Source organism: Typha angustifolia, chromosome 2, assembly GCF_048772165.1.
Source record: "Typha angustifolia cultivar Huaian chromosome 2, ASM4877216v1, whole genome shotgun sequence".
NCBI lineage: Eukaryota > Viridiplantae > Streptophyta > Magnoliopsida > Poales > Typhaceae > Typha > Typha angustifolia.
In genome coordinates this window covers 7473526-7496719 of record NC_133240.1, presented here as the reverse complement: position 1 = coordinate 7496719, position 23194 = coordinate 7473526, and the positions used below count along the sequence as shown (strand labels likewise).

Sequence of the window (23194 nt, the reverse complement as noted above, 5' to 3'; positions counted from 1 at the left end):
TAGAAGGATGAGAGGAAAAGAGAGGATGAAAGATGAGGGCATCCAATTTAGCAGAAGGTAGACTAACAAAAGAATGACATTGTAATTATTTCAAAATTTACGAGACATTATAACAAAAAATAGTCATAAGGCCTTCATAAATATTGGATATAATTCAAAGGGTGTAAGTATAATTAACTCTTGTATATAATACTAAAAAGCTAACCAACAAATCAAGCATAAAAAATTTCTGAAAAAAATATATGATCCTCACCACCTATTCAATAACTAAGAGGGTCTAAGATTTTATTAAGTTAAGCAAATCTTTTTCGAAATTCATCCTAACTTGCCTTTGTCATAGCATTTCCTAGAAGTCAGTAAGTCCTGGCTCATTGCTCTCCATATTAAGTTAAAGCAAATCTTTTCCCATCCAGTATTGAAACAATACTTACAGCAACTGTTGCCCACCAAAATGACCCTTTAACCAATGCCTATCTAACTACTACTTACAGAAGAACTGAAGTTAGAAACAAGGTTCAAAGGGATCCAAAACTGGGGGCAACCCAGAGACCTGCCAATAATAAAACAATAACCTGTCCCTGATCTTCTAAAGGGTTGGCGAAATGCTAACCAGGCAAACACACCTTTGGCACTAGACAACAATATAACATGCTCAACGGCGGAGAATAATATATATCATCTGCTATCAACAGCCATATATGAGTCTGAGCCCCCTATGCGTGAAGGTTTGTCATTGTTGCCATCTGAAGCCTTTGATTTCTCATTGTGCTTTAGGAGTTCATCGTAAAGTTTTTGAGAATCTGTGGAAAATGCTGTAAGTGATTCAAAGATGCTAGCCAATCCTATCTTAAATCCATTGAGGGTGACCTCATGAGTATCCTGCATGCAATCATGATGCTTAGCTTTCTCTGCTTCCAGTTTCTTCCTGTAATTGATCAGCATCTCTTTCTTCTCTGATAAATATTCAACCTGATGCCTCACATCTGCTTCAGCTTTATGCTCCAGAAGTTTGGATTCTAGAACCTTATTCTCTGTTCTTTGGAATGCAAAAGACCTTTTGTCAATATCTTTTGCAAGGCTATCCACTTTTCTCTTCTGTTGTTGCTCCTCCCCTTGCTTAACCCATAGAACCCTCACACTCCTAATGAAGCTTCGCATGGAACACGATACCGGCTTGTCTGGCAACTTCCCTAATGTGATTAACCACTCATGACAAATCACAACTAAAGGGGGTGCCTCAGTTTCATATGGAAGTGAGGATCTACTTCGAGAATAATAAACCATATCAGATTGAATGAACTTCGATAACCAGCCATCAAGAGCTTCCACATATGCTTTTTGAGCTGCAACATAACTAATAAAACACGTCCTCCAGTTGCGGAGTTCAGCCTCCAGCTTAAGTGTTGCATGACGCTGCGAGTCATTAGAGAATTTCCCATAGGATGGGCATGTAAAGGAATTTACTTCAAACATTATTTGTTTCTGGCTTTCATGCGACTCTAGCATTATCCTCCATGTTCTCATTAGGCTGCAAAGAAAAAGAACCTGAATCCATGAATATCAATACAAATAAAAGATTTAATGACCCCCCTACATGCACTAATTGGCTTACCCTTGAAGCAGCTCGATAAGCTGTGGTTGCAATTCCTCATCTCTCAGTTTCTGTATTCTTTCTGATATTGATTCTGCTGCACGTAGTGCCACCCAGATTCTTGTGTACAAATCTCTTACTACAGTTCTAGTTTTGTCCACGGAGCGTGCATCGGATCCTTTGGCATCTTTATTCCTGAGCTGCAAGCATTTCTTCTGATAAGCCTGCCATGTGTGATCACCAGCCTACAAAAGAACTAAAAGCATTTTAGCAGGAAATTAATAGTTAATATGCTTGAGTAGAGAGAAACTAAACTATTTAAAATTTTAAATCAGCTTTAACATGCACTTGAGCAACAGCAGGAGACACATCAAGTTTGAGTTGCCTTGCTGCAATTGCCAGCTTAAACTTGGGAGACCGAGGGGACCATGAACTTAAAAATCCTTATTAAACTGAGATGGGGCATAACTGGAATCAAAGTGGTGACAATATATTGTAGAATCTAGAAGTGGACGTACTAAGCAAACAAAAAGTGCGGGACATGGATGATTTGTTATCTGATCAAAAGCATGAAATGACATGGAACAAAGCCATCATAACCTCTTTTGATACTTCAATACAATTTTTGTCGTGTGATCAAGCATTAAATAGATTACAAGAGAGTATCAGTTTCATGAACATTCCTAGGACATTGGAGGAAAATGTACCTTAACTTCTTCGTAGAGCTTCTTCTCCCAAGCATATAACCTTCCTAGTGTCTGCGAGTGACTTCCTGCTTCCATCCCACCATAGTCATCAAATAGATCACTCTTACTTTCTGTCCATGTCATACTGTTGGAGCTTGCTCCAGTATGACTCCTATAAGATGAGGAAAGTGATGAAGGAGATCGATGCCAAGTGATAGCATGGATTATTTTAGACGAATTTTCTGCACCAAAGATAAACCCATCACAATTTTGACAAATGTACACCAAAGACCAGAAGCAAATATATTATGCGAATATATGCACTAGAATCCGGCACCATACAAGAGATAGATTTAAATTACATTTACTTGTGACCATCTGTTGGCTTAACATGAATGAAAACAAAATTTCATTGCATGGACCACATGCTGAAAATGACTGCAAATCACATGTAACAGTGGCATTGGCTGCTTTTATCTCAGCAGAGAGCAGTCAAAAGCACTGCTTTCAGAAATGTTCTCCCTAACCTCCAGAAGAACAAAATTGTATACCTTTCAGACCCTTTCTTAACCTGGTTAGCAGTATTTAGAGAAAAACATGGACTAATTCATCAACCAAGAAAACACAGACAATGGCACTTTCAAGCATAATCTCCTTATCCAGAGAAAAAAATAAGCTTATTTAAAAGCACCAGTATAATCAAGAAAGCCTTATCCAATAAATAGAAGTAACAAGAAAATTCCAATTTGATAGAATTATGTAGCAGTAAAAATGAACAATCTTGTTGTCTCCCCTTTTACTGTCCTTGCAACTAGATACACAAAAAGGAGGAATCAAAAGGTAAGATCAAGCTAACTTTCTAACAAAGAGGGAGACAAAACCCAAAGAAGTGTGACTAACAAGATTCCTTAAAAACTATCTTTGAGTGAGGAAAGGAAACATTAGGGCCAACTAAAAAGGGCAGCAAAAGATACAACAACAACCTAAAAGGAGACAAATGAAGGGTAGAAAGAATGTCAATGAGGTTTCAAAGGAGAAAAAAGCAAGTTGACATTACAATCAAGCGAACCCACAAAGAGGGTAGAGCAAAAAAAGTTCCCACCTTTGATCTCTTCCAGCCCAGTTTGGAGATGCATCCTGTTTGCCTCCAGCATCCGTGACACATCCTTCCCGGAATCATAAGCCCTGATGAAATGATCCTCCACAATCCTCAATGCTTCTAGAAGCTCTCTTCCTCTCCCCGGAGTCTCCGTCACAGTAATCCCCTTCTCCTCCAGACCGCCATTTGCCCTCTCTTCCTCCCCTTCCGCTTCCAAAGCCACCATCTTTTTCTCCTGCACCTCCTCCTCCGCTTCTTCCAGCTCAGGAATCCCTTCTTCTTCTCGCACCACTCTCAAGTCCTCATCGGAGCTAACTCCCAGCCCATCCCCCGCCGTTTGAACTCCGTAGAACGGGTTAAAGAAATCCCACCCCCCAAACTGCTCCGGCGCAGGCGCAGGCACAGGCGCTTCGCCGGAGTAGAAATACCCACAGCCCATTTCGTCTTTCCTCTCCTCCTCCTCATCCTCCCGCTCCTCTTTGGCCTCCCCATCCTCCCTTTCGCCGCTGGAATCGCGAGTCGAGGACGAACCCGGCGAGGAGAAGGGTAAAGCCGCCGCCTTCGGGGAAGGAGGGGGGAGGGTGATAAGGATCGGTGCAGGCGAGGAGTGGCGAGTGACAAAGAGATCGATTCCGGCGGCGACAGCACGGAGGGACTCGACGTAGCCTCTGTGCGCCTCGGCGAGGGCGAAGCGGCGGTCCACCGCCGCCTTGAGGAGACGCTTCCTCTCGCGGCAAAGGGAGACCGGGTCGTCGTCGTCGTCAGCGCCGCTGAAGCCTAGGCCTCCGGCGGCGAGCTTGGAGGCGGCGCAGTTGCCCATTGAGAGATGGTTGGGGTGATAGAGAAAGGAGAAGGGTTTTAGAGAGAGTAGTGGGTTTTTAGGAGAGTGGGAAGAGGGAAGTGAGAAGAGAGAGTGAGTGAGAGGGGAAGGACTCAGGAGGGAAGTGGTGGGGAGTCAAAGTCAAAGCTGAAAAGGGTGAGAGGATGTGGATGTTGTCATGTAGTTTTGGGAAGTTTTGGTTGGTTGTGGGGCTGGACACTGGACTACTCTGGACTCTGGACTCTGGACTCTGGACTCTGGAGGGAAAGTAAAGTGCTAAATTCTGCTGATGGGAATCTTCACTAATCCATTTTTATAATCTAAACATTGTTAATAGGTTTTATTAAAGAACGAGAATAGGGGATTAGAGTATGATTACAGCTTCAGATATCTCACTATATTTACGTGGAGATTCAGTGCGGGCCCACCCCCTCGAATCGGAAAGGGTGCCAATTTTCATCCGTGTCGAGCCACTTTAAACTGGATTTAGATTTAATATTAACCCATTTATGATCCACCCCGTCAACTAATTTATAACACAATAATCTCATTATTATTTATATAATTTATTTAATATACCCAACGTCTATAATTTAAGTAAATCATATTATAACTCTTAGCATTCTACTCATATTCACCATTACTGCAACTAAATAATCACATATCATATACATAACATGTATGGCAGAATGTACTGGAGTATATATATATATATATATATATACACTCTTATTACTTGGATGTCAAGTCTACGGACATTTCATTAACAAAAAATAAATGTAGTTGGATCTTATTTTTGTTTTACTGGGATGTGATTGGGGAATGATTGACTAAAACCAGTGCTCTCGTGTAATTGAATTTTCTTTTTTATTTTAAAAAATAAACTACGTTAAAAGAGATCGGAAATCTCATAAATGTCCTCTGGATATACCTCGTTGAGACTACATTAAAATAAGCAATAAATTAGGAGGCTTAAATATAATAATAATATTATTATTATTATTATAAGGCAAACGATGATAGAGATGGTAAAAATTAATTTGACACATAATAACTTGTATTTTAAACAGATTTGAATCGTAAACGAATTAATTCGTCTCATGAATACATTCCTAATAATCTATTAACTCCGATTAAAAATTGGGACAGATTCGAATTTTATCGGATCTAATATTTATATTTGTATTACGATGATCCGACCCAGTCTACAGTAAGTAGACAGATGGTAGGCAGTAGGCATTGTTTCGCAGCAGCAATGGTTTTGGGACAGAGCTGAGTTGATTGATAAGGCCCAGGTTTTGTTACTTTCTGGGAAGTGGAGAGGGGAGACTGGAGAGAGATAGATAGATAGATAGATAGATAGACAGATAGATAGTCTTTTGGGCTTCTCCTCCTCCTCCTCCTCTCTAGTCTCTAGTGCCAGTAGTGCTCCATTCATCAGTCATTATCCACTAGTTTGATTAATGTTTTCATCTTATTTATTTCCTCTCTTTTTCCTAGCATCGGAACTCGCGCAGCACGCAGTGAGTGGTTGGAGGCGTAAGTGGGCTTCTGGAGAAGAGCAACCACCCTTGGTCCCTGTGAAGCCTTTTCTTTTCTTAAACAAAAACAATTAAGAGCGAGTGAGTGCTAAGGGCTTGCTTTGGGAAACCTTTTATAACAACTATTGTATTAGAAATATATGTTTATCTCTCTATTGTATCTAAGAAGCAAAGAGCTTGTTTATTATATTGTTAAATATATATATTTTTAATTAGTTATATTTCATATAATAAGATATTTAGTAAATAAGTATTTAATTAGATGAGAGGAAAGATGAGTTATGGTTAATGAACCAGTGGAGTGAAGAGAGATAGATAAGCTGGGATTAGATTGTATCAAAATGAGAAGAGAAATATGGGTCAAATTGAGATAAATCTAATTACTTAATTCAATTATTATTTTTTAGATTTGTGTATTAAACTAAATAATATTTTTTTTAATTAGATATCATATCTATTAATAAGGCATTTAAGAAAAGGCTATCAACCAAACATTCACTTAATTTTATTATTTTATGACCATATATCTCTTTTATCTTATTTTTGAGTGAGAAAAATAATACTTTTTTATTTAATATTATTAATCTTTCTCTTACTAATTCTTTTATTTAAATAAATTTATCATTATTGTCCTCACAAATCAATTACAAACTCATAATAAACCTGCTAGACTACTAGTCAACATGTTTTTAACTTAAAATAATATATTACTATTTTACTTATATTTATCTCATATAAATTTTGATCAATATTATTATTTAGTTATAGCAATTCTTATCAACCAATAACTTGTTTTAAAAAAAGAATCATCTAATAATTTTCATGATCTCTGTGCTCTATGCTGACTGTACGGGCCTATATAGAAAGGATAAATGCAGTGTCATACTTTTCCATTACCATCAGGTGATGTATCATCGAACTAGGGGGTATAATCGAGCCCAGCTCTGATATTGGAATAATTTGATGACCAAATTTCAATTAAAACTATTTTAATTTGAATTAATTTTAAACTAATTTCAAGCTCGAGTCTAAAATAATTTTAAGTTTTACTTAATTTAAGTTGAATTTTGAGTCTAATTAAATTTAATTTAGACTTGGATTAAACTTAAAATAAGAATGATTTTAAAAATATTAAGTAATAGAAATATTTATGTATTTAGAAGAGATATGCTAGTATCAAAATTTAGATTTAAACTTTATAAAGTATTTAATCATATATATATTATAATAATCCACTTAATTAAAATTTGGAATTTAAGAACAATTATAATATAATATAGAAAGTATTTAATCATATATATATTATAATTATTTGGAGTCGTTCGAGATCTATTTGACTGAGTCCGTTTATATTTCGGAGGACCGAGCCGAGCTCGCATCGGCTTCACTACTTTGACAGCTCCAATTCAATAATATTGCACAAATACGGGGTACTAAATGCATATTTCTCTAATTTTGGTAAAGTTTTCATTTGATACCCTGAATATTTAATTCTTATTTTAGTAATATTAAATAAATATAGGGTTGTAAATGCAATGTCTTTTTAAATTTTCATTTCACCGATTATATATTGTATTTTACCTTCAGATAATATAAAATAGATACAGGGTTGTAAATGCAACTTCTTTAATTTTTGGTGAAGTTTTCATTTAACACCCTATATGTGAAATCTGTACTCTATCAATATTGCCTGAAATAGGGTGCTAAATGCAAATTTGTTTAATTTCGGTGAATTTTTCATTTGAATCCCTGAATATATTTAATTTTTAGCCAAATAATATTAAATATATATAGGGTTGTAAATACAAATTTAATTAATTTTTGGTGAAGTTTTTATTTAACGCCATGTATATATGTGAATTTTCGGTACAGTAACATTGCACAAATATGCGGATTTGGTTGAAGTTCTCATTCAACACACTGTGTATTTATATTTTATCTCTAAATAACATTAAATAAATACAGGGTTAAAATGCCAATTTCTTTAATTTCGGTGATGTTTTTCATTTAACAGTGTGAATTTTCTAGTCGAATAATATTTCATCAATACATGGTGTTGTAGAAATTTATATTTAAAACTCTATATATAAGTGAATTTTGGTTCAGCAATACTGCATAAATATGGGGTCGTAAATGCACATTTGTCTAACTTTTTGGTGAAGTTTTCATTTAAAATCCCTAATACATTTGAATTTCATTCAAATAATATTAAATAGAGTCTTAAATGCAAAATTTGTTAATTTGGGTGAAGTTTTCTTTTGACGCCCTGTATATATGTGAATTTTTGGTTCAGTAATATTGCACAAATAAGTGGCGCTGTATGCAAATTTCTAATTAAGTTGAAGTTTCTATTTAACACCTTGTCTACTATTCAAATAATATTAACTAATACAGGGTTATAAATGCAAATTTTTTTTTTTTTTTTTGCGATGCTTTCATTTCACATCCTGCATTACTTTTCTGGTCTAATAATTTTCAGTTAACACCCTATATACACGAATTTTCGGTTCAGCAATATTGAATAAGCACGGGGTCCTGTATGCAAAGTTTTCTTATTTGGTTAAGCTTTTAATTTAAAACCCCGTATATATTTATATTTCACCTTCAAATAATATTAAAATACAGGGTTATGAATGCAAATTTCTTAAGGATTGGTGAAGTTTTCATTTAACACCCTATGTATGTGAATTTTCTACTCCGAAACGGTGACGGCTGCCATTGACGCTCCCGCGGCGGGAATCTGGAAGAGGACCTAGGGTTTCGCGTGAAAAAAGAAAGAAACCCCCATCCATAAAATTATAAGGATACTTTTCCCTCTCCCTCTATCCCTCTATCTTCTCTCAATTAGGGTTTCTAATCCTAGGGTTAGTGCTAATGGGAGGAGAGAGTCCTCGAGATGCGTAATTTTTCTTTAATAAGTTTTCTTCGGAGAAGAGGTAACCCTCTCTCCCTCTCTCTATACATATATATATACACGTATGTATATGTATATATTGATTCACTTTATATCTTAATTCATGATACATTTTGCCGTGTCTCTATTTTAATTTGCTAGTTTTCTTAATATTTTCAAAGAGGGTTTTTCTTATTTCAGACCCTACACTACGTATTTACTACATTATACGCCCTATCTTTTCACTATTTTTAATTTGACCCTCATTCTTCTACTAAATTGTAGGGAGCACCATTTTTCGCGTAGTTTGTGAAAAATATTGTTAACCGAGGAGTCGCATTAAAATCAGTGAAAAGACCCGGCGTAAAAAGAAGAGCATAAAATGAGAAAATTTATTTTTAAAAAAAAAGAAAAAGAAATAATTACGTGGACTCTTTTCCAAGCACACAAGAGTTTGGTGAGATATAAAAGCATCCAATTGAAGTGGTAGCCTCCCCTGGCTCCTATTAATTGCACTAGATTTAGGAGATCAATTCGTTCACTGTAGAGATTAGACTGAATGCCAATGATTTGACTACGGATTCGAGCCTTAGCACATGGTTCAACATGTTGTATTTAATGCTGGTCGGAGGAGAACTCGATTGAGTTATTTTACAAAGATTTATCACGGTAAGAGAGAAAGGGGAACAAGCAAAGCATTAGATACATTAAAAATCCTATCTATTTTTATACAACTTTGATTATAATACGAAACCTCTAGTGTGATTAAATACGATAAACAAATGGTAATTATATTTTAGTTAAGATGATATGAATATTAAGTAATTAAAGTTAAAAATAGATAAAGAGATTATTAATGAAAGTAGTTGTCCTTGCTATCTGGCGGTCACGTCATTTATATTACTGAGATGCCTTTTCTTTATAAATCCAGTCATATATGGCCATTGATAACTATGAAAAGGATATTTAAAGCTGTGCGAGCTGGATTCACTCATGAAGGTTGAAGGTATGGGTCCTATAATAATAATAAAATACTCTAAAATCTGACTTAAATTAGATTCAAAGATTCTAATTAGTAAAATGTCTCTATGATCGCTTGGCTCTATCACTTATGACATTAAAATTTTAACTCATAATTTTAAAAATTATAAAACTACTTACATATCTACTAAACCGATCCGGTGGAGATTTTTATAGCCAGTTGCCAACTTAATACAGAACTACAGTGAAATTATACTTCACTCCAACGTGGATAAGTAAAAATTTATTTCACCTCCGATCGTTTTATATGTCTTATTTTATTCTCTTATTCTCTCCAACTATATTCAATCTAAAACAGTTAATTTTTTATTAATTTTTTGTATATATCAAATAACGACTTTTATTCATTCGTTTGATTTATAGATTAAATTTTAGATGATAAAAATATAACACGCATATTAAAAAATTTAACTAATATTATATAACTTTATATCTATTAAATATCTTTAAATTTGACATATATATATTAATTAAATATAATAAAAAAATATATAATTATGAGATAAAGTGATAGAAATAAAAATAAATGGCGACCTGAACTTAGTCGTAACCAAGGGGGTAAAATGTAGCTTAAAATTTAATTAATTAGAACCAACGGATTATAAAATGAAATAAAACGTAAAAAAGTGAAGGGGAAAAAAACACGTGTTAATATAACGGCCGTGATTCGGCTATTACGCCGTAATTAATGTCCAAACGAATTTTATCAGGATTTGGTCGCATCCTTGTCTCCGTTCTAATCAATCGAGAAAGAGATTTCTCTTTTCTTTGACATGGTGGACGAAGAGAATCCAATAATTCAGACAAAATAATTTAAAAGTATTATACTCTTTGACAAAAAATATCTTCAGAATTTTGTTGAAAGGTACTCACATAATAATTAGAGGTAATTTCTTCTTCTTCTTCTTCTTCGTCGTCGTTTTCTGTGCAAATATGCTTTATTAACATAGAAAAATATGTCTAGATAAGAAAGGGCTAATGAACGTAGAAATGACAGTAGTCAATTCATAACTATTTTTTAATATAAATACATTTTAAGGACCTATCTGTAAGTATTTATTAGTTGCCAAACAACTTCCTTCCGTTCCACTGCCTTGTTCTACTCTCTTACTTCAAGAAGAGGGTCCAGATCAGCCGACGGAGAGAGAGAGAGAGATGGCAGGAGACGATGAGCTAACTGAGCGTCTTGTAGTCGGAAGCGGTGGAGGAGGAGAGGGAGACTTGGAGGAGATCAAAACGTTGGGCCAGTTTGCAAAATACGCGGCGGAGGAGAACAAGAAGCTCTGGTATCTCGCCGGTCCGGTCATCTTCACATCGATCGCCCAATACTCTCTCGGCGCCGCCACCCAAATCTTCGCCGGCCATCTCAGCACTCTCGAGCTCGACGCTGTCTCCACCGAGAACTCGGTCATCGCCGGCCTCGCTTTTGGCATCATGGTACGCGGTGATCGTAGTACAAATTTGTTCTCTTTTTCGCGTTTGCTTTTCTTCTTTTTCAGGTTAAATTTATCAAAAGCACCCAAACTTTTGTTTTTATTCTAAATTTAATAACTCGAAAATACTAAAAATTTCCCATTACTTTTGAAAATAAAGAATAAAAATGTTTTAAAATATCTCGCATTTGATTTTAAAGCCTAGTTCTTCTAATTAAATGCCCAAGTTTTATGATAACTAGGTACAGTTTATTAATATATTACCATCGGCTACAATAATCGAATCTAACCTACTCTGAGCGGTAGTATTCTTTATGCTATTTGTAATTTGACCCTCTTTTTTTTTTGGTCGGTATCTAAAGAGGAATATTAGTTTAGAAATGCCAAGTTTATCTTTTAAATATTTTTTCTGCTAATTAATTTAGGTATTTCAAGGTTAGGTTGGAAAAAGGAGGGCCGGCTTATAAATGGTCCAAAAGTCGTTTAGGTGCATGAGGAATACTTTAAAATATAGGGTGTTAAATGTAAATGGTCACGGAAATATAAAGTTTTTGACTTGGTCTACTTGACTGTAATCCTAACTTAAAATACTAAACTAAGTCTTATATTTATTTAATAGTAAAATATTAATATGATCAGTATTTCTTTAAGTGAAACGCTAATCATATCAATATTTTTATGGGGTCATTTTATTAAAAAAAATATAAAACTATTTAATTTTTTATTAAGACGATGAACTACCACTCAATTTCACAGATCACAACTTTCTAACAAATAATCTTTTTTGGACATATAATATATTATTATGATGATGAATGAAAACGAAATTAATGATTTTGATTGAGACTTAACTCAGAAGAGGTTTAATGAGAAATATAAAGATAAAAAATATATCTCCTTCAAGTTTTACTTTTAAAGTTTTCTTTATTTTTTTTTTCTAAAGCTGAATTATTAAGTAAAATGCTGAATTATCTCTTAATAAGTCTCATATTTGTCTTTATACTATTCTAAATCTTGTTGGGATTTTTATATATTTGTCACTAAAACTTTCAAAATATCTTAATTGCCATCAAAATGTTTGTACTGTTTTAAAAAACTGTCATTCAGTTAGTTGTATTTAACTAATCACAAGTAAGACTAAACTTAGATTAAGAACCATTTCATATTTGTATAAATAAAATGGTTCAATAGCAAATCAATATTTTATCTAATATTATACTGCAGAGAAAATATCTTCTTCCATACAAGATAAAAATCAATGATAAATATTTTACACTCAACTTTAAAATGAGAGAGTCTTTGAGTCATTTAATGTGTTTGTTAAATTTTAATAACAATATAGTAGGAATATTTCATTAAAAACTAACTATAATAAAAATTCTAAAGGAATAAAACAAATTTAGTAGCAATTATGATAATTTAAGAAAAATATAATGGCAATTCAATTATGTAAACAAGCTTTAAAATCCGTAAATTTGTTTTTACTTTTAATTTCTTATCTAATACTATAAATGTTGTATCTTAAACTACATAAAAACTAAATTCTCCGAAGTTTTTCGAAGGGGCATGTTTATTTTATTAGAAATATATTCATACATGCAAAGAAAAAACCAATTATTTCTTTATTTTTATTAAATGCAAGGGTCAAAATAGAATAGTAAAAAAGGACTAAAAACCACAAAATTAAAAGGACTATGTTGGATGTTAAAAGAAGACGGCATCCTATAGTTATGTCTAAACTTATTTTACCTCTTATATATATATAGGGGCTAGCTATTTTAAATATATAGGTTAGTTAATTAGGCCAGCGTTACTAATTAGACGAGTCACAACGAGTTTAAACTATAGTTATATAATGCCTCAGAGAAAATTCATCAGATATGATACTTACAATGGTGACCCGGATAACAACACAATATTGCTGGATCATAAACTAAAAGACTACCTGACAGATCGTTGTACCTTAATCACATTTACATCCCTACAACTTTAAGCAAATTAATTTCTCATACACAATATATATATATATAGATGGGCATGGGAAGCGCTTTGGAAACACTCTGCGGCCAAGCCTTCGGCGCCAAGCAGGTCCCCATGCTAGGCGTCTACATGCAACGTTCATGGATCATCCTCTCCGTTGCGTGCCTCGCCCTTCTGCCGATCTACGTGTTCGCCACTCCGATCCTCCGGTTCTTCAAGCAGGACGACGAGATCGCCGTCCTCGCCGGGACGTTCGCGCGCTACATGATCCCGCAGCTCTTCGCCTACGGCGTCAACTTCCCCATTCAGAAGTTCCTGCAGGCGCAGAGCAAGGTGATGGCCATGGCGGGCGTCGCTGCACTCGGCCTAGTGCTGCACATCGCCCTCAGTTGGCTTCTTATAGTGCAGCTCAAGCTGGGCCTCGTCGGTGCGGCGATCTCACTCAACGTTGCATGGTGGTTTGTGGTACTTGGGAAGCTTGGTTACATTGTTATGGGATACTGCCCTGGTGCTTGGAATGGCTTCAGTTGGATGGCTTTTAAGGACTTGGGTGCATTTGCTAGGCTCTCCGTTGGTTCTGCTATCATGCTGTGGTAAGTAGATGTTTTTCTCGATCCTCTATTTTTCTAGTGCAACAGTTACTTGAAGATATTCATTAGTTATAAAATTATAAGATCAGATTAGTTTTCTAACACATCTAAAATAAATAGCAATATAATTTCATATGATAAAGATAATACATATGTATCAAGTAGATGTATGTTTTTATTATCTAAAATTGGATAGGTATAATTTTAGATGTATTGAAAAGTTTACTAATTATTTATAATTTTATCTCTAATGAGTATTTTTAAATTTAACATATAGTTTGATCAAATATTATAAAAAAGATACCAGTTTTTGTTTGGATATAATAATAAGAGCATAAATTGATATAAATAAAATTATAGAGAGGCGCAACAAATTTAGAGCTAACTATAGGAGGATAAAATGCAATTCTTGGATATGTTAAAAGACTTCATATCTTTCCATAATATAACATAATTTGATGATGGTAGGAGCAATTTGATCATTTGTACTACTAGTTATTAATGGAAGATCTAACTGCTTTAATTTGGTTTTGTCTATAGAGAAATTAAGAGCTTAAATTTAAAATATAAAAATGTAAATTAAATCGAACCAAACCATTGAGGGTAAACTGTAATTTATCATATAATCTTTTGTAGTATACTAACCGTGCATGTTAATTACTTACAATTTTCCAGCCTTGAATTCTGGTTCTATATGTTCCTCATTGTGTTGGTGGGTCACCTGGAGAATGCTCAACTTGCAGTTGCTGCTGTGTCGATATGGTTAGTTTTTTCTGGTATATTATTCATTTAGACATTCAAGGATTCCAGATTTTTCTTGTGTGGGATTATAATTTATCTCAAAGTTTGACTGTGGCAGCATTAATTTGTTTGGGTGGCAGATCATGATTTTCTTTGGTTTCAATGCAGCTATCAGGTAATTTATTCTTCAGTGATTGTTTCTTTATCATGCCCTAATAATGTAATTTTCAAATGCCTTTTTGAATTTTTACTTGTGTGATCACTTAATTCTCTTGTGATTTTGACTTATTTGTAGTTACCAAACAGCTGTTAGTTTTAATATGGTTTTGTTTCAAATCTCTCCCATAGAAAGTTTGAAAATTGCTAAATGTCAAAATTTACCTCACTATTATTCTGAATGAAAAATCTAATAACTGCACATTAAGTTAAAATTACAAGGAGATCATATTTCACAAAGAAAATTTATAAGAGGCAATTGACACTATTTAAAGTGCCTAACACTTCCTTTGGTGATCACTGATCAGTGTGAGGATATCAAATGAGCTTGGGGCCGGGAGGCCAAGAGCTGCTAAGTTTGCAATACTGGTGGTGCTCATGTCCTCAGTAACAATAGGTCTCATCTTCTTCATCCTTGTCTTGGTTCTGAGAGATGTCTATGGAATGCCCTTCACAAATAGCCCTGACGTCGTCCGTGCCGTCGCCAGCCTCGCCGTTGTCTTTGCCTTCACTCTCTTCCTTAACAGCATCCAGCCAGTTCTATCAGGTTCAATGCTTCATAGGAGCTACCAGTGCTTGTTACACCTTTTACTTTGTGTATATATATAATATATATATACTTGAGGTGTTAATATTTATGTCCTTTAAAATTCACTTACGTTTGTGGTTAAGTGCAGGCGTTGCAGTAGGAGCTGGATGGCAATGGCTGGTGGCTTACATCAACATGGGATGTTACTACGGTGTGGGGATTCCAGTAGGCTATGTTCTGGCATTCCCTTTCAACTTTGGGGTGCAGGTTTGCTCATCAAGCTTTCCTCATTCTTCTCTCTTGATATGAGTTCGAAATTTATTAGAAACACCCTATCATTTTGTCATTAGTTTTTCTGAAAATTAAATTTAACTTGACAGCAGCTAATAGGACAGAGAACCTTTACAAACTTACTTAAAAGTATTAAGATTATTTTGCATCTATATTTAACTTAAGTCAGCTATATATTAGAGATAGGTGATAGAATGGTTGTTGGAATATTTCTGAGATACTAAAAGTTTTTGTTTCTCTGAGTTATAATTAAGCATGTTAAAGGTTTTGTTTTAAACTAAGTGAGATTGTTATCCTTGATAATTCTAGGGAATGTGGGGTGGGATGCTGAGTGGAGTTGGATTGCAAACTTTGATTCTCATTACCATTACCCTGCGCACAAATTGGAGCAATGAGGTTCATCTCTCTCTATAGATGGTCTTCTTCTTCTTCTTCTTCTAACTACGTTCCAAATTTTATGCAGGCAATGCTAGCAAATACTCGGATAAAGAAGTGGGGAGGGACAGCGAAGGACCCAAAAGATCACTCTAAGGTAGCCAAATATTGTTATCATTAATTAAATGAGAAGTGTGACGCTTAATCTTTGCTTTGCAGGATGACGGCTCTTCAAAGCAGGAGTTAGTGGCTTAAGAAGTTTAGTAATTACTTATACTTTTGTAGTTTATGAACCTGAGAGCAATGTATTTGGTGGCAGAAGAGGATTAGATTATCCTCTTGATCTTGGAAAGATTGATAAGCAAACTACTGTTTGATAATTGGATTCGAGACAGCATTTTTTTAACGTGACAGTATATCTACGGATTTCTGAAGAGAATGGCAGATCTCCTTCCCTTGCAGGTCAAAGATCAGTTACGCTCTTTAGGAAGTTTATTTGTAAGGTAGAAAAAGAGGGAAAAAGTAATATTTATCAATAATTAGATATATGCTTAAGATATTTCTTATTAGCTAACTAGACCTTATTTTTTTTTAACAAATCACATCCTATATTTACCTATTTTATAATCACATCCCTTGCAGGTCTTTGAGATATTTGTAATTCAACTCTTACTCTCTATAGTTTTCATTTAATACCTTCTATTAACTTAAATATTTATGACAATTTTTTTAATTATAATATATAAAATAATTTTAAATACTTAAATTATTCATGACTTCTTCAGAGAACATGTAAAAGATAAAATATAGTGACGACGGTATTTAGTGATTTGGTGGAGTGAGTTAAAAGTAGCATCAAGATAATAAATCCGTAAAACGGAGTGAATCACAAAATAAATATAATAAGAATGTAATTTATAAAATACCTGAGAAAATAAAATAGAAAAAATTACCATATGTCCTCGGAAGGGATGCCAAAGGACAATTAATTTCACACCCTATATTTTTACAAATCTATAATTAACACCTTAACTTTTTCGGTATTTACATTTTGAGCCAAAGAATATTCCACTAAATTTTCTGAAAATATTATCTACAGTAAGTAATAATTTCTGAAAAAATTAAGCATAACTCGGAAGAAATTCTAATTTTGATAGCTTTTTTTTTTTTTGAAGGGTATCAGCCTTTCTGAAACAGGGTTTTCTACCAAAAAAATATCAATAGGGTCTGAGGCGTAACTTTGTGAAAATAAAGGGCGTGAAATGAAAATTTCCCTTTTGTTCTTTTACCTCCGACCCTTCCCTTTCGCCTCCTCTCCTCTCTCGACCCAAGGAAACCATGGCTGCGAGAGCTCCAACTCTTCTCCTTCTCATCTTCTTTGCCTATTCCTTTAGGCCCTCTACCTCAATCCCTGCCAAATACGACGGTTTCGTCTACAAAGAAGCAGAGTCTTTGAAGGATTCTATCTTAATTGAGGCCTTCTTCGATCCGCTTTGTCCCGATAGCAGAGACTCTTGGCCGCCATTGAAGAAGCTCGTAGAGCAATTCTCCCCTCGCGTGTCCCTCATCGTCCACCCCTTCCCTCTCCCGTGAGCTTTCCCTCTTGGAATCTCTTTCGTTACCAATTTGGTGCTTTTGGGTTGTTCGTGGAACTCTTTTTAGTAAGGAATCGCTTGTTGAGTTATCATAGTTTTGGTTTCATTTCTCATTAATGCCCAGAAGGTGTTTGCTTTAACACCCAAGTGTGTTGATTGCTTTGATTGTGACTTTTCCAGTTTGGACTTTGAAGTCATATAAGCGATTATATTACCTATGACTCCGATGATAATTGCGTTATTAAGAGTGTTAGATGAATTCGTTTCTAAGGTCTGCATGCACGAATGAGTATCCTTGTGGGTAGACCCGATCAAAACATGTTGGCAATGATGTAATATGCTGTTTATTTATCTTTTCTTGTTCGAAAGAGGAATATGGTGGGAGTTTGTGAAAGAAAAATCTACAATCTTATAACTGGAAATGGCGGATCTTTCTCCCTTTTAAAAGCACTGTTTTGATCTGTTCAGATTCGCTAGATTTATGCATGGTTGCACTGATCTCGCTTTTGATTGTTTATTTATTCACATGTTTTAATATACCTGTGTACCTAGTAATTGGAAATAATAGAGAAAATGAGGCGTTGCATGGACAAGTGATCGATCTCTAATGTTATCATCACCATTTGGATTGGTTTTCTAGAGAAAGAAGGAAAAGTATACAATAGAATTATAGGCTAGTAGTTATAATAAAAAGGGTGCTTGTCAGCCTGTTGATTGTTACATGATTGCTAATTTTTTAACCTAACAATTTAGTAAGAGTAGTTTGACTTACTCTTTGCCTCTTTTTATAGGCTAGATAAACACATATGTGCTCTATTTTTTTGATTAAGAAATAAGAATAAAAGAATATTACCTATACATGAGAGATCTGAATAGTCGCTACTCGCTACATGCTAGAAGAGAAATTATATTTGCTGTGGAACAGATTGGAAGCAGGAAGGAGAATTTTAAGGTTGTGACCGGAAGTTGTGGAAATTTGGAAAATGTCTGCAACTGCTACAGCTCTATCCTTTATTGAATTTTTGGCAAAGCAAGTCATAAAATCAATTTCAAATGGCGGAACAAGAACATTTTATGTTTAGGAAGTGTTTATGTTATTCTTGTGGCTCCTTAACAAAGAAGTGACTTAGACAATAGTAGCAGTCCACACATTCAGAACCTGTAATTATCCCCCAGATAATAGGGAGGATGAAGGGCTTTGGAGCACTTCATTTCATTTGGATGATTGGCGACACAGCCCACAAAAATAACCCAGTAAATGAACACAAGTAGAAGTTGCTTAAGGAAACGGAGGTGATTCAAAGAAGCTATACCTCTATCCTCTACAGCCTCTGGCGCCTGTGCAGATTAGTCAGTGTCTGCTTGACTTAAGAAAGGGGTGGGAACTGCTGGAATAATGTAGTTTGGATCACGGAAATATTGGTTTCATGAATGGCTTTTTTTTTTTCATGAACAAAAGTATTATCTAGAAAATAAAACATCTAAACAGGTGCAACTTTATTTGCTAAGGTAAAACAGAAAAGGATGTTATGTTTGAATTATATTGTATGCTTTATCAAATGGAACAACCTCAGCTTGTTATCCTCTTTTTCACCCATTAGGTTGTCTGAACTTTAATTCATGCAAACTCTAATCATGTTTCATATCTGTGGGACATGATGAGGTTTCTTCTGCACTATTTCTGAAAGATACAAGTGCCTAATAAATCATGTGACATGTAATTGAGAGTTTGATCTACTTCCCTCAATCTATTCCTATCAAATATACCTTATTTCATCTAATTTTAACCAGGAAGGCAAAATTTATTAATTTTTTAGTAGTATGCATTGAGATATCTAATATGATAAGCTATTCCTTCAAATTGCAGTTATCACAACAATGCATTTCTTTCCTGTCGTGCGCTTCATATTGCAAACATGTTGAATGCATCCTCAACGTATCCCTTGCTGGAGCTGTTCTTCAAGTATCAGGTCTGAAGCATTTCATTACATGTAACTACTCTTCCAACTATAATAACTCTCTTTTCTTTAAACCTTGCATTATGTTTTTGTCTTTTTGGTTGTGTTGAAATCAGTTAATTCGTATTTAGATCCCAACTTTATATGCTTGAATGTATGAGGTCAAATCCTTTTCTCTAAGTTCAATGTTATAATGGATAATTAGAGCTATAGGATAATACTTGGTTAAGTATGTATAGAGGTTTGGTAGAACTAAATGGTCTTTTCAAGATCCTTTTGAGAGTAGTGACCCTCTGGACTTGGCCTATCAATATTAATTGGATATTTTATTCACCTCAATGTTTGCTCAACTCCCAACATTGTATCTTTTGTGTTTATTGTGATGTTGCACTTGATGAAATATAATATATCTGCCATATATTTTCATTGAGAATAAAATCTGAAACCTTTTAAAAAGGTAAAAAAATGAACCTGAGAATTATTCCAATCTATCAAATGCCAAAGAAGTTGGAGAAAGATCAAATCATAATTGCCCTTAGTATTAATTTTCTAGAGTCAGTTGAAGATTGCAATAAAATAATTGCAAATTCTGAGAGTTTTCATTAGAAAAGTATTTTATTCTAAAGGAATTTTTACAAATCACATCCTATATTTTACCTATTTTGTTATTTATATCTTCGTCTTTAAAGATTTTGTAACTCGATCTCTATTTTTTCTTTATAATTTTCATTTAACACTCTAACATTATTTTGATTAACTAACGTCGACCAAGTACTAAAATACCTCTACAATTCCCTCTCATTTTCTATATCCCTTTATCTTCTTTACCTACCTCTTTCACTATCGTTGGAGGGTATGATTTGTAAAATTTCCTATATTAAAATTGGGAAGAAATAAAAAGGCATAGGTGTATGTAAACAAAAATGTTGGTTTTCTTACTTCTTTGCTTTGACTTACAATGTAATCACCAATTTAAAAAGCTTATACAGTAAGAAGAAGTCGCAAACATTTAGTGGCAACTATTTAAGGGGAGTTGTAAAAAGGACTTATGAATACCTAAATTATCCTATCAACAAACACTTTTGTGAAAACAAATCTTTTTTAATAAGATGGTTTGATAATTATTTTGTGCAACTTTAACAGCTTTTGACTTCTGGCTTTGGAGACTTTGGCTAATGCTAATTGGCTGTTATCTAGAAAGATGTGTTGATTCTGATTTTTTTTCCCTATTTTACATATATCAACTTGAAAATACTTTTGTTGGTGTTCAATTGCATGAGCATTTACATCAGAGAACTTTTTATCAAAGTTAACTCTGTGTCCTTGATGGAGTTAAAATTATATTCTCCTTGTCTTTGCACGTAGCGGTATGGTGCTCTTTTGATTGGAAACTGCAAATTTCAAGCGAAGACTTGTTCAAATGGTAGCACGAGCATCTGAGAGTCTAATTGCAAGATTGTAACAAAAAAGTTCCTTCAGTTATCTTGTATAATTTCCAGCTCTGTGAATAGATTCTTTGATGGCATCTTAAAGCACATATTTAAGGTAGTTTATGAAGCAGGAAAAATTTTACAATGCGCCCACAATAAATATGTCGAGAAGTGCCATAACTGAGAAGATGACAAAGCTTGCCGTGATGGCTGTTGGGAATTCATTATTGACAGAGTTCCAGTCAGGCTTTCAAGATTCAAAGACTGATTTGGCTGCAAGGGTTTCCTTCAAGGTGTGCATTAGTTATTGCAATATTCCATGAGTTGGTTTAAAGTAGTAATCTTCTGATAGTAAATATGGGTACTCTTATGTAGTATGGGTGCTCAAGAGGGGTAGGCGGTGCACCATTCTTCTTTGTGAATGGGTTCTTACTGCCTGGTGGTGGATCGCCTCTCGACTACAGTACATGGACTGACATCATCAAACCCCTGCTAGAGAAGAATGAGGAAAGAATGGAAGAAATGTTCCTCTCTCTCTAGGTATAGATGCGTTACAAAGGGTTGCAACATTTACTTGATGATAACTCACCATGTGTATGACTTTTACTACTAGATCTTGTTGAAACCTAAATCAGTAAGAGACAATTGCTTAATTACTATACAATGACAATGCACTGTTATATACAGTTTGATAGGCCAACCTTTAGGCCAAATATACGAAGAAAAAAAACAGCAATATTAGGACAAGTCCTTGCACTCTTTCCCTGAGATAGTGCAATTCTCTACTTTAATTTACTATTTGAAAGATGCTTTGTGTGTCAAGCTAGTTGTTTCAAGTTATCTTATACATTTATTGGAAACTTTTGTCTATCTCTTCACCGCTTCACGAGTATTTATTTCTTGCCTACGATAACCCTGTTGGCAGCTCCTCGTATTTGCTTTAATTTACAGAAAAAAAAAACAAATTTATTTACTATTAGCACAGTAACTACTTTGTTAGCTTATTTCAGGTTATTTTCCAAGGTTTGTTCCGACTTGTAGCCAACCTTGACGGGAAGTATTTTCTTTTATTACTAGTATATGAACAGAAATTATGTGTTACGTTTATAGTTCTCCAAGATGTTTATTTTCTGCTTCTATTACGTCTCATACAGAGTTGATGAAAATCTTTTATTCTTTCCTCATATTAGTGGTTATCATAAAGTGTAGATCTAAAAAGGCTCAGATCATGCACGACTGTTTACATTGTGATATGGAACCTCTTCTATGTGAATGTGTTCTTCGTAACAATTACTTCACTTCTGATGTGATATGATAATGGAGTTGGTTCGTGTTGGACTAAATGCTCTCAAGTATATCCTTCTTGAGAACTACTTTGCTCGGGTAGCTTGTGCAACCCTTTCTTTTTAACTTCCTTTTCAGGGCAGACTCGTTCAGTGGAGAAACCCAGGTCGAGTCTTCCTTCGATTATTTCCTTAGATTCCTTATGGAAAAGAATTAATATTCCAGTGACTTTGCCATGCGAAGTACGTCAGAACTCAAGAAGAGGTCAAAATTATACCATTTAATATTGTAACTCCCGTTTTTCTCTCCCTTTTTTTTCGTATAAATCGGTGGTCAACAAATTAGCTTCTCCTTTTCTTCTACCTTACTGTTTTATTTTTTCTAAAAGATATTCTCACGTTGTATAAGAAATATTTATTAAAGATATTGAGTGAACTTTAAGATATAAGGATTTATAAGTAAATATTATGTCTTATTTAATTTGATAGGTATTAAGAAATTTAAGTTTACCCGTATTAATGATTTTACTTCTATGCTCATATAATTTCTCTTAAACAGAATCTTACTATACTCTCAATAACTTAGAAAGTATGATTATCTAGTTTTATGATGGTAATAGTAGGGAAGTTTATAATGAAAGGGTTTATTTAATATAATATAATATAATATATTCATTTCTTTGATTTATTCGCTGTTAGAAGCGTGCACTTCATGTTAAACCAAACCTCTACTTTCCTAACATTCTTTTTTAAGTCCACACGCTCTTTTGAAAGCCTCTAGTCCACCAACTCTTATCTTCTATCTAATGATTTGTCCTATTTCCTCCCAATTTATAAGGAAAATAAAGGAGAGAGTCAAATTGAGGCAGTTTACTGGTGCCAGTAGTATCCTTATCAGACTCACTTTCAGAGAAATTTCCAAGAAGTCGCTGTTCTTTCAAATTAACCTACTTGCAATTGACTTATTTGCTTGAAGGCACCTTCCTTTATTTAGGTTTAAGTTAATTTAATCCAAGTTAAATTAATTTTTCCTAGATATTATGATGGTTTAAGGATATGAATAATACTGGATTATAGTTAATACAAATAGGAAATTAAATTT

The 23194-nt window shown here is 34.3% G+C and overlaps 3 protein-coding genes across 3 annotated transcripts; 2 read left to right on the top strand and 1 right to left on the bottom strand.

Annotated features, from left to right (window-relative positions):
* Window positions 1-331: 331 nt before the first annotated feature.
* On the bottom strand, window positions 332-4313 carry LOC140773150 (protein ALTERED PHOSPHATE STARVATION RESPONSE 1-like). Its single transcript, XM_073115554.1, has 4 exons — window positions 3380-4313; window positions 2299-2519; window positions 1613-1836; window positions 332-1528 (listed from the first exon to the last, which is right to left on the bottom strand). Exons 1-4 carry the CDS (start codon window positions 4194-4196, stop codon window positions 676-678), a joined length of 2115 nt encoding a protein of 704 aa, XP_072971655.1. The 5' UTR covers window positions 4197-4313; the 3' UTR covers window positions 332-675.
* A 6415-nt stretch (window positions 4314-10728) lies between these two features.
* On the top strand, window positions 10729-16265 carry LOC140776270 (protein DETOXIFICATION 33-like). The gene is made up of 9 exons (XM_073119923.1): window positions 10729-11108; window positions 13136-13677; window positions 14350-14436; window positions 14534-14590; window positions 14940-15178; window positions 15309-15427; window positions 15761-15847; window positions 15915-15983; window positions 16046-16265. The coding sequence occupies exons 1-9, from the start codon at window positions 10827-10829 to the stop codon at window positions 16079-16081; spliced, it is 1518 nt and encodes a 505-aa protein (XP_072976024.1). The 5' UTR covers window positions 10729-10826; the 3' UTR covers window positions 16082-16265.
* Window positions 16266-17104: 839 nt separating this feature from the next.
* LOC140769458 (uncharacterized) lies at window positions 17105-21495 on the top strand. The gene is made up of 4 exons (XM_073110144.1): window positions 17105-17415; window positions 19289-19391; window positions 20941-21102; window positions 21185-21495. Exons 1-4 carry the CDS (start codon window positions 17165-17167, stop codon window positions 21347-21349), a joined length of 681 nt encoding a protein of 226 aa, XP_072966245.1. The 5' UTR covers window positions 17105-17164; the 3' UTR covers window positions 21350-21495.
* The last annotated feature ends 1699 nt before the right edge of the window (window positions 21496-23194 follow it).